Source organism: Phacochoerus africanus, chromosome 6, assembly GCF_016906955.1.
Source record: "Phacochoerus africanus isolate WHEZ1 chromosome 6, ROS_Pafr_v1, whole genome shotgun sequence".
Lineage (NCBI taxonomy): Eukaryota > Metazoa > Chordata > Mammalia > Artiodactyla > Suidae > Phacochoerus > Phacochoerus africanus.
Genome location: NC_062549.1, coordinates 8,094,631 through 8,110,170, shown reverse-complemented (window position 1 = coordinate 8,110,170; position 15,540 = coordinate 8,094,631). Strand labels below are relative to the sequence as shown.

The 15,540-nt window shown below is 53.1% G+C and overlaps 1 protein-coding gene across 2 annotated transcripts in view; it reads left to right on the top strand.

Moving 5' to 3' along the window:
- Window positions 1-15,155, top strand: part of CCN4 (cellular communication network factor 4) — a 31,753-nt gene extending 16,598 nt beyond the window's left edge. Inside the window, exons 4-6 of one of the 2 annotated variants that reach the window (XM_047783213.1) lie at window positions 6,670-6,930; window positions 10,382-10,575; window positions 12,805-15,155. In XM_047783213.1, the coding sequence (XP_047639169.1) occupies window positions 6,670-6,930; window positions 10,382-10,575; window positions 12,805-13,104 (755 nt within the window). In that variant the 3' untranslated portion in view covers window positions 13,105-15,155. The remainder of the gene's footprint in view (window positions 1-6,669; window positions 6,931-10,381; window positions 10,576-12,804) is intronic. The other variant, XM_047783214.1, reaches the window with a different exon arrangement.
- The last annotated feature ends 385 nt before the right edge of the window (window positions 15,156-15,540 follow it).

The following is a 15,540-nucleotide window of genomic DNA, read 5'->3' as shown; positions in this document are numbered from 1 at the left end:
CATCTAGTAGCCTTGAAAGAATAAAATCCAGCAGCCTGTATCCACCATGTCCTACCACCACCCCATTCCTCTAGTGACTGCCGTCACTTTTAACTTTTTAGCCCTATTCAGTACATGTCTTCCGATATATGTCGACTGACAGAAAATATCAATTGTGGATAATTTAGTAATGACTCTATAGGATAGCTGATGACTTAGCGCCTTAATACCACCTGTACCTCCTCCATCTTCCAATATCAGAACCATATTTTTGGTTGTAAACCACAACTTAACCACAATTTACAATATTATGACTATGTAAGTTTCACTGCAGCATGAGATAGTATATGCGTTTGAATTTCCTTTATTATCAAGTCTTTTGTTTTTCCTGGGGTTTCTATTTGCTTTCGCTTTTGCTTTCGCCATGGTCTTTATAGGAGCCCACACTGCATGAGAGTTTTTGTTGTTGTCTGTTTGCTCTTCAAGGGAAATCTTTGTTGTTCCCAGAGCTCTCCTTTCTGGGACTTTCTGGCCTCTTGTTACTACCTGGACTGGGATTCGCTTCGCTTGAATCATGTAGGCATTTATTCAAGATACATGACCCAGCTTGATGAAGAGAGGTAACTAGGCATCAGACGCAGTAGCCTAACTTCTGAAAAGTTACACAAAGCCTCATAAACCCAAGAATGCCTTTCTTCCCTTGATGCTGACTCAAGCTTTCCCCATAACCTCCTTGCATATTCTCGCACAGCAGCCTCTCATCCTCAGCGAGCCCATTACATTTCCTGAAGTGGGGTGTTGACAAGTGCTTTCTTATGTGCACTTTCTGCTCTTTTGACATCCGCTCATGCTGCCGCTTTCATCCTAAGTCGTCTGTCTTTGGCTTTCCACGTAACCACTTTTGAGGCTCCCATCTTTCCATTTTTCCCCCTTTTACTAAGACTCGTTATTAGCCCCACAAAACACTGTGTTCAGAGAGAACCTGTAGCACCATCTGCACAGAAACATTTGACACAATTAAAACTATTTTCCCTGGAATTCCTCCTGTGGCTTAACAGAAAGGAATCCAATGAGCATCAGTGAGGACGCAGGTTCCATCCCTGGCCTCGCTCAGTGGGTTAAGGATCTGGCTTTGCTGTAAGCTGTGGTGTAGGTTCAGATGTGGCTTGGATCTGGTGTTGCTGTGGCTGTGGAGTAGGCTGGCAGGTGCAGCTCCGATTTAACACCTAGCCTGGGAACTTCCATATGCTGCAGGTGAGGTCCTAAAAAAAAAAAAAAAGAAGACCAAAAAAAGAAAAAGCAAAACAAAACACTATTGTTCTTGAGGAGCTCTCTTATGGCACCGCAGGTTAAGGGTCCAGTGTTGTCACTGCAGTGGCTCCAGTCACTGCTGTGCCACAGGTTCGATCCCTGGCCCAGGAACTTCCATATGCCATGGGTGTGGCCAAAAGAACAAAACCAAAAAACCTGTTATTCCCGAGTCCTACTCTAGACTTACTGATTCAAATCCCTTGGCAGTGGGGATGGGAATCTACGCCATTAACCAGCTCCTTGGGTGAGTCTCATGCTCAGATTTGAGAGTGACGGCTAATATACACAGTCACCCATATACCTCTCCCCGTACCCAGGTAAGGAAACCAGGTTGAGGCTTCCTGCACTAGAACCCCCTCCAGTTCTGTGAGACGGTCTCATCATTCTTTCCCCCTTTTACAGAGGTCCTTCAAGGTCATTAAAAAGGAAACTCATTGTGACTCTACTCATCCCTAAAGTTGCACTTCCATCTCATCACGTGCCAGGTGCCACAACTTTATAGACCTCCTGTCATGGACCCATAGACTGTTCAGACCCCAGGCCCGCTCCTCTTGCTGGTTTTTACCACCAGGGGCCTGGAAACCACCTTCCCAATTCCGATCCAGCCCCACCTCCTCCCTCATGGTACATCAGGACCTGCCTTCGTTCAAGAGAGCCTCTCACCTCCCCCCTCATCATCAGTCTCTGTGTATTTCCTTTCCTTGTATTTGGAAAGAAGAATGTGGCTTTCAGGAGACTGCAAAAAGTATTACACTCGCCAAGGGTTCTCTGGTCATCTAGGTTTACAGACATTGGAATACATCAAGTTCAAGGGAAACAAACTTTCAGAGGTTTTCAATGTGCACGTCCATTGTCAAATTCCACAAGGGGAGCTATCGCGAGACAACTTTTCTCTTCCAACTTACTGGTCCCGTGAACTCTGTTGTCCAAGCAGATTTTCTCCCAGTCCCCACCCCCCACCCCCGCCACCACCACATGGCATGCATACATGTGCGCACACACACACACACACACACACACAATTCGCTAGTATTCTACTGAACGTCTTCCAAGAAATGCTGCCATGGCGTCTGAATTCACGAGACCCTAATGCAAGAAAGCAGGAAGTGCAGGGTTTCTGAAGGCGATGGAGAGGAAGATGCTTTGGGGTGAGAGGGGAAGAGAAAGAAGAGTTCCTCTAAACAGACACAGCAAATGGTGAACAACCAATCCACAATCCACAGGCCCACAGGACATGCTAAATCTGTCCTTAGAGGTGGGAGTGTCATTAGGCCAGGACAAGGTAATAAAAATAAGCAGTTGCAAAACAGGCATGGATAATAACTCAGAGAGGATGGCATGGACAATGGTAACCTAGCAAATGCAAGCTTTGGCTGTCAGAGGTCAAGCATCCTGGGTCCCAGCCACGGAGGCCAGGCAGAAAAGTGAGCTTGGTCTGGTGCCGGCTGCTCAGTTCTCCGGAGAATCCAAAAATCCAGATTTGTAAGTGTTGGCAACACACTCAAAAATTTTTTGAAAAACACTCTGTGGGCCAAACTAAATACATCTGTGGGCAGAGAGTGACCTCTGAATTAGACTGTTTGGCTATTTTGGTTGTACAAACAGGATTCTGCATTCAGTGCAGCAGGGTCAGGCTGGAAGGCAGTGTGGTTTGCTGGAAGGACTGTGAAATGTACAGGCAGATGGACTTGGGTTTTGAATCCTGGCTCTGCCCCTCGCTGGTTACGTGACCTTGGGCATGTCACGTAAGGAGCTTGATCTAACCAGCCTTGCGTGGTGGTTGGGCTTAAACAAAGGATTTCAGTAGGGCCTAAAATGTGACTGGCTGCTCGTGGTGACTTGCCTCGTTTGCTTCAGTTGTCCTCTGTAGAGGTCACCTTAGCCCAGTCCACATCATCCTCACAATTTGGGAGTAGGTTCTGCTTCTAAGCTCAGACTCCCCAGTCGGATGGAGTAGACCATTCATGCATGCTGTTGGGAGCTAGACAACCTGAGCTGGAACCCCAGTGTCATCACTAACTAGCACAATGGTTTTAGGAAGGCTGCTTAACCTTTTTAAGTGTCAGCTTCCTCATCAACGAAAATGCAACAAATAATGCCTACCTCCTTGGGTGTGTGGGAAGCTGAGTGCGTGATACAGAGCAGAGGCCCAGTGCAGGGTAGGACTCACCCTGCCTGCCATCCAACCGTCCATCCATCCATCCATCCATCCATGAACACAGGTTCGTGATAATACAAGACGGGGTGACAGTGAGGCATGGCCCGCTGTCCCTCCTCTCATGCAGCAGACAGACCACCAGGAGGGTGGGTGAGGGCTGTGAATGTCCAGAGGACACAGCAAGGTGACTTGAATTCCTAGAAGTTCCTCAATCAGAGGAAGGCTCAGCAACGCGTGCCTGGACTTGCCAGTCAGGATGGTGAAGGAAACTGGCGAGAAGCTGGTCCTTCAATCAGTGAGAGAGCAGGCGAATGAGGAAGGGGAACCAGAGTCCGCTGATGAGACCATCCGCAGCTGTCATAGGGATTCATCCACCCCTTACCTGCACCCCCAAGCCTCTCAGATGCAGAGGTTCCCAATTCTGCCGAGAGGCTGGATTCACCAGGACAGTTACCAAGGGCACACAAATAAAAACACCACAGCCCAGCTCTGCCCCCTTATACCCGTATACCTGGACACGATGTGGGCATCAAAATGTTAAAGAGCTTCTCTGGCCATGCCATGGGGCGGCCCATGATGAGAACCATGGTGCTAAGGGCTCCCAGGCACCCAGCACTCCTTCTCCACACACAGAGGCAGAGATGGGCTCCGGCACAGTCCCTTCCCTCCCGCCACCAACACACACGCGCACACGCGCGCTCGCACCCGCTCCCTGGAGCCAGAGGGCGCCACCGGGGTTGACTCATGAAGCAAAGATGAGGGATTCACCCAGCACTTCCTCCGCTTTGTTTTCCTATTTCCCCTCCCCCACTGGTGTCTGATGGAAGGAAACGGACCCTGGAGTCAGCTCCCCCGGGCCTGGGGTGCAGCTTCATCGGTCTCCAGCTGGGTGACCTTGAGCTGATGAATCACTATCCCCCCTGAGCTCACTGTCCCCCAAAGGAAGAAAACAAAGCTTCCCCGTTACAGTCACTGCCAGGAGCACACAAGGTGATGTATCAGGTGGTGCCTGGCATGAGGTCACACGGGCAGTGCCACCCCCTTTCCTGTCTGCACCTCCTCTGGCAAAATCACCTCCCAGGAAAACCAGCGGTCACCCCCAACATTCCCATAGGCTGTGATCCTGCCCCTGCTGCTCTGCTGAGTCGAACTCTGTCACCTTGGGCACGTGACTCGGCCTCGGTGACAATGGGGTTGCATTAGGTGAAAATGAAGGTGATGACGTGTGCATGCGAAGGCTTTCTTATATGATGAAATCAGCAATGCCAGGAAACTTAAGATAAAGTGGGTTGGGTGACCAAGAACGTTCACTCCTGTTAGAGAGAAGGATTTTTTTTTCTTTCTTTCTTTTTTTTTTGTCTTTTTAGGGCCATACCCACAGCACATCAAAGTTCCCAGGTTAGGGGTCAAAGCAGAGCTGCAGCTGCCGGCCTACACTACAGCCACAGCAACGCCAGATCCGAGCCGCATCTGCAACCTGCACCACAGCTCAAGGCAACACTGGATCTTTAACCCAGTGAGTGAGGCCAGGGATCAAACCCACATCTTCATGGATACTATAGTGTGTTTGTAACCAGCTGAGCCACCACGGGAACTTCTGGGATTTTTTTTTTTTTTTTAATGGCTGCATCTGTGGCCTATGGAGGTCCCTGGGCAGGGACTGAACCCCAGCCATAGCTGTGACCTATGCTGCAGCTATGGCAACACCAGATCCTTTAACCCACTGCGCCAGGCTGGGGATCAAACCCACATCTCTGCAGTGACCCGAGTTGCTGCAGTCAGCGTCATAACCCACTGCACCACATTGGGAACTCCAGGGATGATGATGATGATGATTATTATTATTATTATTATTATTAACCACCTTCAGGCGAAGCCAGGAGATAAGCTTCAACTCCTGGCAGACTGCAGATGCCAAACTAACCCTCCTCGGATGGACGCTCTTGCTGCCCTAGGCGCTCTGCCTCCGCTTCCAGACACTGTCCTCAGGGCCGACCTGACATCAAGCGGGGGAATGTGGCCAGGGGCCCGGCAGCCCGGATCTCTCCTGGAGCCGCAGGCTTGCAGATCCAACTCTGCACGGCCACTCTGATGTCAACCAGGCATCTTGTGTCTAGCGAAGAACTTGAGTCCACCCCTGCCCCCTCGCAACCCTGCTCCTTCCAAGGCTCGGGTCTCAGAACTAGGGGTCCTTAAGGGCGCTCCTCTCATCCTTGACCCCATCTGTCAGAGTCCTTCCAAGTCACTCAGAAGCTGAGTCCCCCCCCCCCCCCCCCGCCCCCGGCTCTCTGACCCTCCCTGGTCCAAGCACCACCACCTCTTACCTGGCTTCCTGGCCTGGTCTGTAGTACCCCCATCAGTCTGTTCTTAGCTCAGAATCATGAGTGTTCTCGTGAGGCATCATTTATAGCCTTGGCCCGGCAGTTACTCATTGAGCACCTACTGTGCGCCAGCCTTGGGTCTGGGCTCCAAGAGCGTCACATCCTCCTCTGAGCCTCCAGGGAAGCCCTCGCTCACCTCCTCTCTTTCCTCCTGCCCTGCTCTCTCCCTCTCCTGCCTGTTCCCACATCCCAGGTTCTCCCACCTGGGCTTCTCCACCTGTAGTCCCCTCCCAGCCAGAAGGCTCCTCCCCCAACACCAGGGCCCCTCTTCACCCCCTTCCCACCTTTGCTGAAGCATCACCATCCCAGGGAGGCCCTGCCTGCCTTGTTTAAATCTGCAAAGCAGCTCCCCCGCTTCCTTCACTACTAAATCCCCAGCAGATGAAACACTCCATAAATATGCATTGAATGAAGGGAGTCTTTGTTCCATCTGGGATTGGTTTTATATCACGCCTGCCTCCCTCAGAACCAGGACCCTAAAGGCAAAGAGGACCAAGACTTTGTGCCACTCGCTGGAATGGGACCAGGGGCGGGCCTCAGGGGTCCCCGACCCGCCCATGTGATTGCCTCCCCCGCCACCCCTGCCCCGAGTCCAGCCCTCCAGACTGGCCCCGCGTGTTACGGATTGGGGAGCAGTTGAAGCTATCAACGAACTCTCTCTCCCTTTGCTCAAGGCCAAGAAACTCCCAGAGGCGGATGCGCCCAGCTGCTTCACCCCGCTTTGCCTTTGCCCTTGGCCGGGGACCCTCCCCGGCGGTGGGAGCAAGGGGGAGGGGGTGGACTTGAGGGGCGGTCCAGCAGCTGGCGGGCTGCCCTGACCCACGGCGCCTGTGTCCGCAGAGGTGGTCGGCGTGGGCTGCGTGCTGGATGGCGTGCGCTACAACAACGGCCAGTCCTTCCAGCCCAACTGCAAGTACAACTGCATGTGCGTGGATGGCGCGGTGGGCTGCACGCCTCTGTGCCTCCGTGTGCGGCCCCCGCGCCTCTGGTGCCGCCAGCCCCGGCGTGTGAGTGTGCCCGGGCGCTGCTGTGAGCAGTGGGTGTGTGACGACGACGCCAGGAGGCCACGCAAGACTGCGCCACGCCACACAGGCGCCTTCGGTGGGTGCTGGGCGCGGGGCGCCGGGGTGCATGGGCCCTGGGGACGGGCTGCAGACCCTCCTAGGGCTCTCACTGCCTATAATTGATGTGAGCCCCTGAGTCTCAGTCCCCAGTCCATGCTCAGGAGCAGTGTGACTTTGGGAAAGTCACATACCCTCTGAGACTCTATTTCTCCATCAGTAAAATGATAACCTGTCCTGGGGGATCCTCCATGCAGAAAATGAAGAAATGCTTTGTAAAGAAGGAAGCCAGACACTTTATTATCCTACTTAAGAGATTAAGTGGGGAGGGGTGGAGGTGGAGGAAGTAGGTGTGGGGGAGGGTACATGGGAGAGGCTTGAGCAGCAGGTGCTAGGGCGAGAGAGAGAGAGAGAGAGAGAGAGAGAGAGAGAGAGAGAGAGAGAGAGAGAGAGAAGATGCTTTACCCCCTCTGTGGGGAATGGGTGGACAGGGGAGGCTTCGGCCAGGTAAGCCAGGCCAGAGGAAGCCCAGGAGAAGGAGGACAGGGCCTGATTCACCCACAGTTTGCAGGAGCCTAGCCAATGCCAGACACTTAGCAGGTACCAAATCAACGTTTGTCACATGGATGGGGGATGGGTGAATGGATGTATGGAGAGAGGGGTAGGCTCAGGAGACCTGAACCCAGCAGTGGGAGCAGATCTATCAAGGAAGAGGCAGATGCAAGAGGCACTGCAGGAGTGTGACAGAAGGTCTTGGCGTCAGTACAGGACGTAGGGTGGAGGAGAGAGGCGTCGTGGGTGACTCCTTGGGTTCATCATTACCTCGTACAGAATATAAGGCGTATGTTTGGGGAGGTGATCTCCAAGTTGGGGATGGGCTGAGATTGAGGCTGGGCACCCCCGCTGATGGGTTCATGCGGAGGAGCGTCCTATGGGGGCAGCATTGGAGGAGGGAGAGAGAGCTCCAGAAATCTCCTGCCTGGAGCTGCTGACCGCCTGGGGTAACTTGCAGAGTGAGGGAGGGGGGCGGGGCGGAGGGCTAGAGGGGGCTGATGTTCGCGGGTGGACAGAAGTGGAGGCCAAGGAGGAACCGGAGAAGGAGAGCCAGGGACGTGATAGGAAAACCAGGAGCGTCTGAGGACACGGAGGACAGCAGATGAGGACACTTGTAGAAGGCAGGTGTCCACCAGGCCGGTGGACAGGAAGGAGCGAGGAAATGGCAAAGGAGCTCCGGCGTCCTGAGGGCACAGGTGCATGAGACTGCTCAGGGAGCCTGCGGGGAGCAGAGTTTTTCAACCTTGGTTATGACATCAGCACTGGGACGGAACCCCTCTTAGTGGAGGAGGTGGTCCCCGGCTCTGAAGGAGCTTTAGCTGCATCCCTGGCCTCCATCCAAAAATAGCTCCAGAGGAGTTCCCCTTGTGGCTCGGCGGAAAGGAATCTGACTAGTATCTATGTGGACGCAGGTTCAATCCCTGGCTTCACTCAGTGGGTTAAGGATCTGGTGTTTCTGTGAGCTGTAATGTAGATCGCAGGTATGGCTCAGATCCCGCATTGCTATGGCTGTGGCGTAGGCCCGGGCTGCAGCTCCAATTCGACTCCTAGCTTGGGAACCTCCATATGCCACAGGTGTGGCCTTAAAAAGACAAAAAAAAAAAAAAAATAGCTCCAAACATTGGCAGTTGTGACCTGGGAGGCAAAGTTGCCGTCATAGAGAATCAGTGATTGGCCCCAACACACCACCACGTAAGGTGGGAAAGAGAATGAAGCAGAGAAAGACAAATCCAGAGGCAGGACAAAGGCAGGAAGCAAAGGTTTTCGGAAGCCAAGCGAGGAAGAGTTTCAAAGAATAAACTGGATGGGGAGGGGTGGGGGAGGGAAGGAGAGCAAAAAGAGGAGGGTGTAAAGGCCAGACGATTGAGACCTGTCCCCAGGTTGCCACCTGAAGTGGTCTGACGGGACCAGGAAGGAGGTTGGTCCCCCGTCTGCCCTGGCAGTTCAGGGATGCACAGCCGCTCTGCATGGGGCTTGGGGTGCCCCACCAGGGCTGAGCAGCTCCTAAAGCAGCAGCCTCCGGTCCGTGGAAGAGGAGGCAGGGGAAACTATGTCCCCTGAAGTCCCTCCAAGACTCCCTTGGCCGAGCCAGAGGAGGGTCATGGCATGGGGGTGGAGCCGTGGCTGTCTGCCCATCTCGTGTCATTGTGTGTGGCCCAGTGACCCCCTTCTGACCAAGCACAAGCAGAGCCCCTGCCTAGCGGGTGACCCAGAAACCAAAGCCCTTTCATCCTCCTAAGCAAATCTCTCCCCACCGCCTCCCTCCCTCCCCGCCTGCAGCCCCAGCTCAGCGCAGCTCAGCCCCTCCTCTCCTCTGTCTTCAGAAGCTGCTCTAGTCTTTCTTCAGTCTTTCGAGCATCCTCTTCTCTCACTTCTTCATTTCTGCACCGTTCATCCACATCCCCTGCATACCCGCTGTCTCTGCCTGTTCGTCTCTGGCTCCCGTGCACCTGTGTGGCAGGTTGGACTGGCTTCCTCTTGGGGTCTTCCGCCTGGGTTCCTTATTCCATCCTTCTATGGGATCGCTCCTTTGTCTCACTGGCTTTTTACCTGCCTCCATCTCTAGCTCACTCCAGTTTCCATTTCTCCAATGATTATAGAGCCCTCCCCTGGTTCTAGATGCCAGGATACACGCACTAATAGAACCAGCCAAGCACTGGTGTTCAGTTGGTCAACAGTCAAGTAGCCACGCAAGCTCACATTTACTGAGGGCTTGCTGGGGGCCAGGGGCAGCTTGAGCACTGTCGCGTGTGTGAACCCCTCCTTTTTGTCCACAGCCAGGGGCAAGAGGGAGGGAGGTGCGTTGTCAACCCCATTCACAGGTTGAGCGTGGGTCACGGAGGTGGGAGCTAGCTTGTTGGAAGCGATCCAGCTACTAAGTGGCTGCGCTCAGAGTTGAACCCAGGCAACTAGCCTCTGAAACCTGTGTGACCCCAACCTTGATGCCCTCAGCATCACCCAGATGAAATCCTAGCCTACGGTGGGTGCAGGCACTCCCCTTTAACTCTCCCCAGATAAACGTTAATCTCTGCAGGGGCAGGAACAGTGTCCTTGAACCTTCCAGCTGCCTGATGTGCACTCAGTCAATATCCGGGCCCTTTTATTGCCATGCCAGCTGCACAAGGCAGATGGTATTGTCACAATAGGGAGCCTGAGATGATGTAGCATCACACAGCCTGTAGGTGGTCGAGCAGGGATTGAATGAAGGTCCGCCTGTCCCTAAAGGTGGTCCTCCCTCTGGAGAGGCATAGGATGCTCAGAACAAGTCCTCCTCTTCCTGGAAATCCGTGCTGGTTAGAAGCCACCTTGCCCTCCTGTGCAGAGGGACCGCCCGTCTCTCTCCTCTCTGAGGTTCAGGGTCCCTTAGGGTGGGGACAGTGGGGATAGGGGGCTAATGGAGACTGGAAACTCACTGGACATCTGGTCCCCACCCGTAGCAGCCACAGACGAGGTAGAGCCATGGCACAGGAACTGCATAGCCTACACCAGCCCCTGGAGCCCCTGTTCCACCAGCTGCGGCCTGGGGGTCTCCACCCGCATCTCCAGTGTCAACCCCCGGTGCTGGCCCGAGCAGGAGAGCCGCCTCTGCAACTTGCGGCCCTGTGACGTGGACCTCCGGCCGCGCATCAAGGTGGGTCCGCCTCCCAGGGTGGGGCAAGTGTCCCGGAAGTAACAGACAATCCTGGCTTTGAGCTTGGCTCCTGGGCTTCCCCATGGTGGCCGTTTGTAAAACGGGAATAATAAAACCCATGTCACCCCAGCTATTGGGGATAACGTGTGTCCCCGGGTTGGTGGGCTGTGAATTACACTCAGTGCAAGTGGTGACCACGTTATTAGAACCAAGGTCACTCTGGAGGGGACACAGGGCTCTCCCATGAGAGTTCCTGTTGTGGCTCAGTGGGTGAAGAATCCCACTAGTATCTATGAGGCTGCAGGTTTGATCCCTGGCCTCGCTCAGTGGGTAAAAGGATCCGGCGTTATCACAAGCCGTGGTGTAGATCTCAGATGTGGCCCAGATCTGGCCTTGCTTGTGGCTGTGGTATAGGCCGGCAGCTCCAGCTTCAATTCAACCCCTAGCCTGGGAACTTCCATATGCCACAGGTGTGGCCCTAAAAAGAAAAAGAAGTGATCTTTTGTGATGATTCTGAGGGCCCCTCACGGATCACCCATTGTCCCTCTGCTCCTGGCTGGCCCACGCCTGTGTGCAAGGGCCTGGCAGCCACCCTGGGTGATAGGGGACAGGGGGCTCAGGACAGCTGGAGTCCATCTGCTGCTGGCTGCCTGTGGCTGTGGCCGTCCTCTCTGCATCTCTGAGCCCAGTGACCTCCTTGCAGAAATGCCGGCATGGATCTTAGATGTCCCTTCCAGCTCTGAGAGTCAAAAATGATTCAGAGAAAGGGTGAAGGATGGAGTGGCCACAGTAGACGAAGACCCCCAGTCCTCAGAGTTAGCAATGGATCTGACTTGCTTAACTCAGGGCCCTCATGCCTTAGGACTGGTCATCTGTCTTGGTGTCACATGAAAAATAAAGAAAAACTCAGCACTGATACCATTTGGGGATCACTGAGAGTTTCTTGGGGATGCTGAAGAAAGGGTTGTCCAGTATACAAGAGAGCTCAGCTTCCTTGACAGCTTAGCTGCAAGTCCTCCTGCGGTATCAGACATTGGACACCTGCCCCAGTCGACTCCGTGACGGCCACCTGGGTCCTTCCACCTCCTCCTCCTTCTCCTCCTCTCTTCTTCCTCTCTGATTACTTCCCTGCCACACTAGCTAGTGTGTGTGCGTGTGTGTGTGTGTATTTTTTGCCACCCCGTGGCATATGGAGTTCCCAGGCCAGGGAAACTATGCCACAATAGCGGCAGCATAGGACCCTTTAACCCGCTGTGGGGGGCCAGGGATCAAACCTGCGTTCTGGTGCTGCAGAGATGCCGCTGACCCCGTTGCGCCACAGTGGGAACTCCTAGCCACTGTATTCTTAATACTTGGTGCCCAGGAGGTATCCAGCAGATGTTTCTTAACTGAAAGCATGAAAGGGAAAGTCACCAGCAAGAGGAAAAACAGGAGTAGGGTCCTAAGCTGGGTGAACGCACGGTGCCTTCCCACAAAGCTAATGCTTATCCCTCGCTGTTGGTTCGTGATTTCCACCCACGTTCATTTGCATAATGATGTGCCCGAGATAGCGCTCGGGTTGTGTAATTCTTGGGCCCCACTAGCCATTTCTGGCACAGGGCCTCTACATAGTAGACCCCAGCAAGCCTTGGTTCGGTTAGTTTAGTAAGTGCCTACTAGGTGCCAGGCACAGAATTAAACTGAGGGGACACAAAAAAGAGCCCCGTTTTCCAGTGGGTCACTGCCCAGTGGAGAGACGAAGGTCCCTTTAAATAATGCTGATCTAACTGAATACGTTGCATGGTAAGTGTAAGTGTGTGCGTGAGAGTCTGGGGGAGGCAGAGGAGGAGGTTGGGGTGAAATGCATCCCCCAATCATGGAGGTCACGATGGCTCTGCCACTAACCCTCTGGGGACGCTCAGTTGGCTGAAAGAGCGACAGAGGCAGCCCGCGCTGGCGAAACTGTCACGGGACTGCGCATTAGCCAGGCGGAAATGCAGGATGGAAGGGAAATTTCGGGTTGAGAGGTACCACGGCAGCAAGGCAGTCAGTCCCCTTCTGTCCTGCTTCCTCCTGCCTAATGCAGCTGGGTCTTGCCGTCTTTGGAACAGACCTTCCTGGTTTGAAGATGCTGCCAACTCGGAAAGTCAGGAGGAGGTTCGTGGCGAGTGACACGGGGAGAACTGCGGGCTTGGAGGGAGGAACGTGTTGCGCCTCTGAGCATCTCCACTGACACCTCCTTTCCTGCAGGAAGGGAAGACGTGTTTGGCTGTGTACCAGCCAGAGGCGCCCGTGAACTTTACGCTCGCCGGCTGCACCAGCACACGCTCCTACCGGCCCAAGTACTGCGGGGTCTGCACGGACGGCAGGTGCTGCATCCCCTACAAGTCCAAGACCATCGACGTCTCCTTCCAGTGTCCCGACGGGCCTGGCTTCTCCCGCCGGGCCCTGTGGATCAACGCCTGTTTCTGCAATCTGAGCTGTCGGAATCCCAATGATATTTTTGCCGACTTGGACTCCTACCCTGAATTCTCAGAAATGGCCAACTAGGCAGGCACGAAACACCGGCTTGAGGCCTGGCCTCATGCTTGTAAAGCAGCCAGCCTTCCAAGGCCCACACTGAGCCTTTTTTTTTTTTTTTTTCGGTCCACTTTCCACTCATTTCTAATGACCCCAGTCCAGACCCGTGGCCCCCTTTCCTGTCTCAGACCACCCAAAGCACCCATGAGGGTGCCACTCAGGCCCAGACAGTGGGTCCTCTTCTGAGTAGCATTCCACATACACTCTAAAGAAAGTGCCTGTCTCCAGCTGTTCTGGACAGCAGTCAAGCCTGACCCAGCCTGTCTAGGTCACCGGAAGTCCTGCTGGATCTTGCCCAAGTCCCAAGGAACAGAATCAGCTAGGCATTCACCATCACTGGTTCCCTCATTAGACGCAAAAACAAGAGTCTCTTTGGGTCCATTCGGAAGGATGGATGGGATTTAGGACAGCGGACTGGTCCCATTATTTGGCCCTGGCCAAGCAGGACCCTAATTGACCGTGTCAACCATGGCACACCAAACTCTCTCTCTCATTCCAAAGATGTGTGTATCCCAAGGCCCCCAAACATTTGCCAAGTGAGGTGAATGGTTATTTGGTTTTGTTTGTCAATGGACAATGGTATCCATTAATCTGGGCATAGTTAAGTTTCTTTTCAACCCTGCACCATGAAGGGTGTAGATTGGGTTTGTCCTGCTCAGAAATGCCTTTTGATAAACATCCTTCTTGTTCCTGGGGGTAGTAACCAGTCAGTACTCCAGGGTCAAAGCCAGGTCAGCCAACTTCCAGAAGGAGCAACTGACCCCAGCACCAAATCTGCTGCTCAAGGACAGGACATTGGGCTCGTCCTCGCAGCTGGAGGGCTCGAGGGAGCTGGTAGAGTCTCATGGGGTGTGTCCTGTGACATTCCTCTGCTCTTATGGAGACTCGGGTCCAGGTTGAGTGTGAGTCAAATCAGGAAGTGGGTCCACCCACCAGGAAGTGGGTCCAGTCTGCCTAAGCCTGGGTGGCAAGGGTCCAGAGCCCAGGACGTGTCTCTCTCTGCCTCAGTGACCCACTTGGCAGACTGTGGGGTCTGTGATGCACACAACCCAGCTCTGGGGTGAAAATAGAGGTTTACCAGTTGTTTCAAAACGGAAATCTACTTAAGAGGGATGAAAAGCCAAAAGGGTTTGAAGCTAAAAGAGAAAGGTGTTATTAATGGAAATAAGGCTGTTATTTATTTTGTGAGTAAAATATAAATATTTACTGCTTTAAATCTTTTATTTCGTACCCTCTACAGGTCAGACATTGTTCTCAGTGCTTTACAGACTCCATTCTGCTAGCTCATGGACACTTCCAGGTCGCTTTGAAAAGCACCTGTTATCATTTCTGTTCTGGCAAACGTGAAAGCTCACAAAGATAAGAGAGCTTGGCCAAAGTTACCCAGCTGGTCAGTTGTGTGTGTGGGGGAAGGTCAGAATGCACATCCAAGTTGACTCAACCCTATAACCCCCTCCCTTCCCCCCACCCCTACTTCAGAGCTTCTGAATGTGCCAAATCAGGAAATCGCATCAGGATGCGCAATGCCTCGTTGTTGTTCTTGGTTCTTATTATTTACTGTCTCTCTAACTTCTTTCCCAAGAGAAGAGAGTGTCTGACGTTCAGGTTATTTAGGTACCTGAGCATCCAACCAAAGGTGAGATAAACAAAACCCCGTGAATCCCTTACAGATCACGCCCTCCTTCAGATCAGAACCAGCCTGCAGTCGTGTATTTCAAGAGGATTCTTTGTACACGATGCTGCAGGTGGAACGACGTTGCAGTTATTCCTGGGGGATTCTGGGGGGTGTGCAGAGGAATCCCTAGAGGGAAGAAGGGGGAGAGTGTGCCCGCCTGCTGTGACCTCCCGAATGCGCAGTTAGGCTCACAGCCGTGCTTAGGATGTATTTGGTGGATAAAGGAAATTGCGGATGGGTTCAGAAGGTCTCTTCTTCCAAAGTGCCTGATGGTCTGATTCTTATCAGCCAAATCTTAAATGCCATAGAAAAAGAGAAATTTAATATTGAAAGAAATGCACATTTTTATTGAGAAAAAAAAAAAAAGCGTTCGCAGGTGGCTCAGTGGGTTAAGGATGCGGTGTTGTCACTGCTACGGCATGAGTTTGATCCCTGGTTCTGGAACTTACACATGCCACAGGCGTGGCCAAAAAATTAAGCCCAAAAAACCCCAAGAATTCTTGGAGTTCCTGTCGTGGCGCAGCGGAAACAAATCTGACTAGGAACCATGAGGTTGCAGATTCGATCCCTGGCCTTGCTCAGTGGGTTAAGGATCCGGTGTTGCTGTGAGACACCCCCCCCCCACCTGGGGGTTTGCATATGCTGAAGATGCGGCCCTAAAAAAGCAAAAAAAAAAAGAAAGAAAGAAAGAAAGAAAGAAACCCAAGAATTCTATGTGAAGAGAATTTATC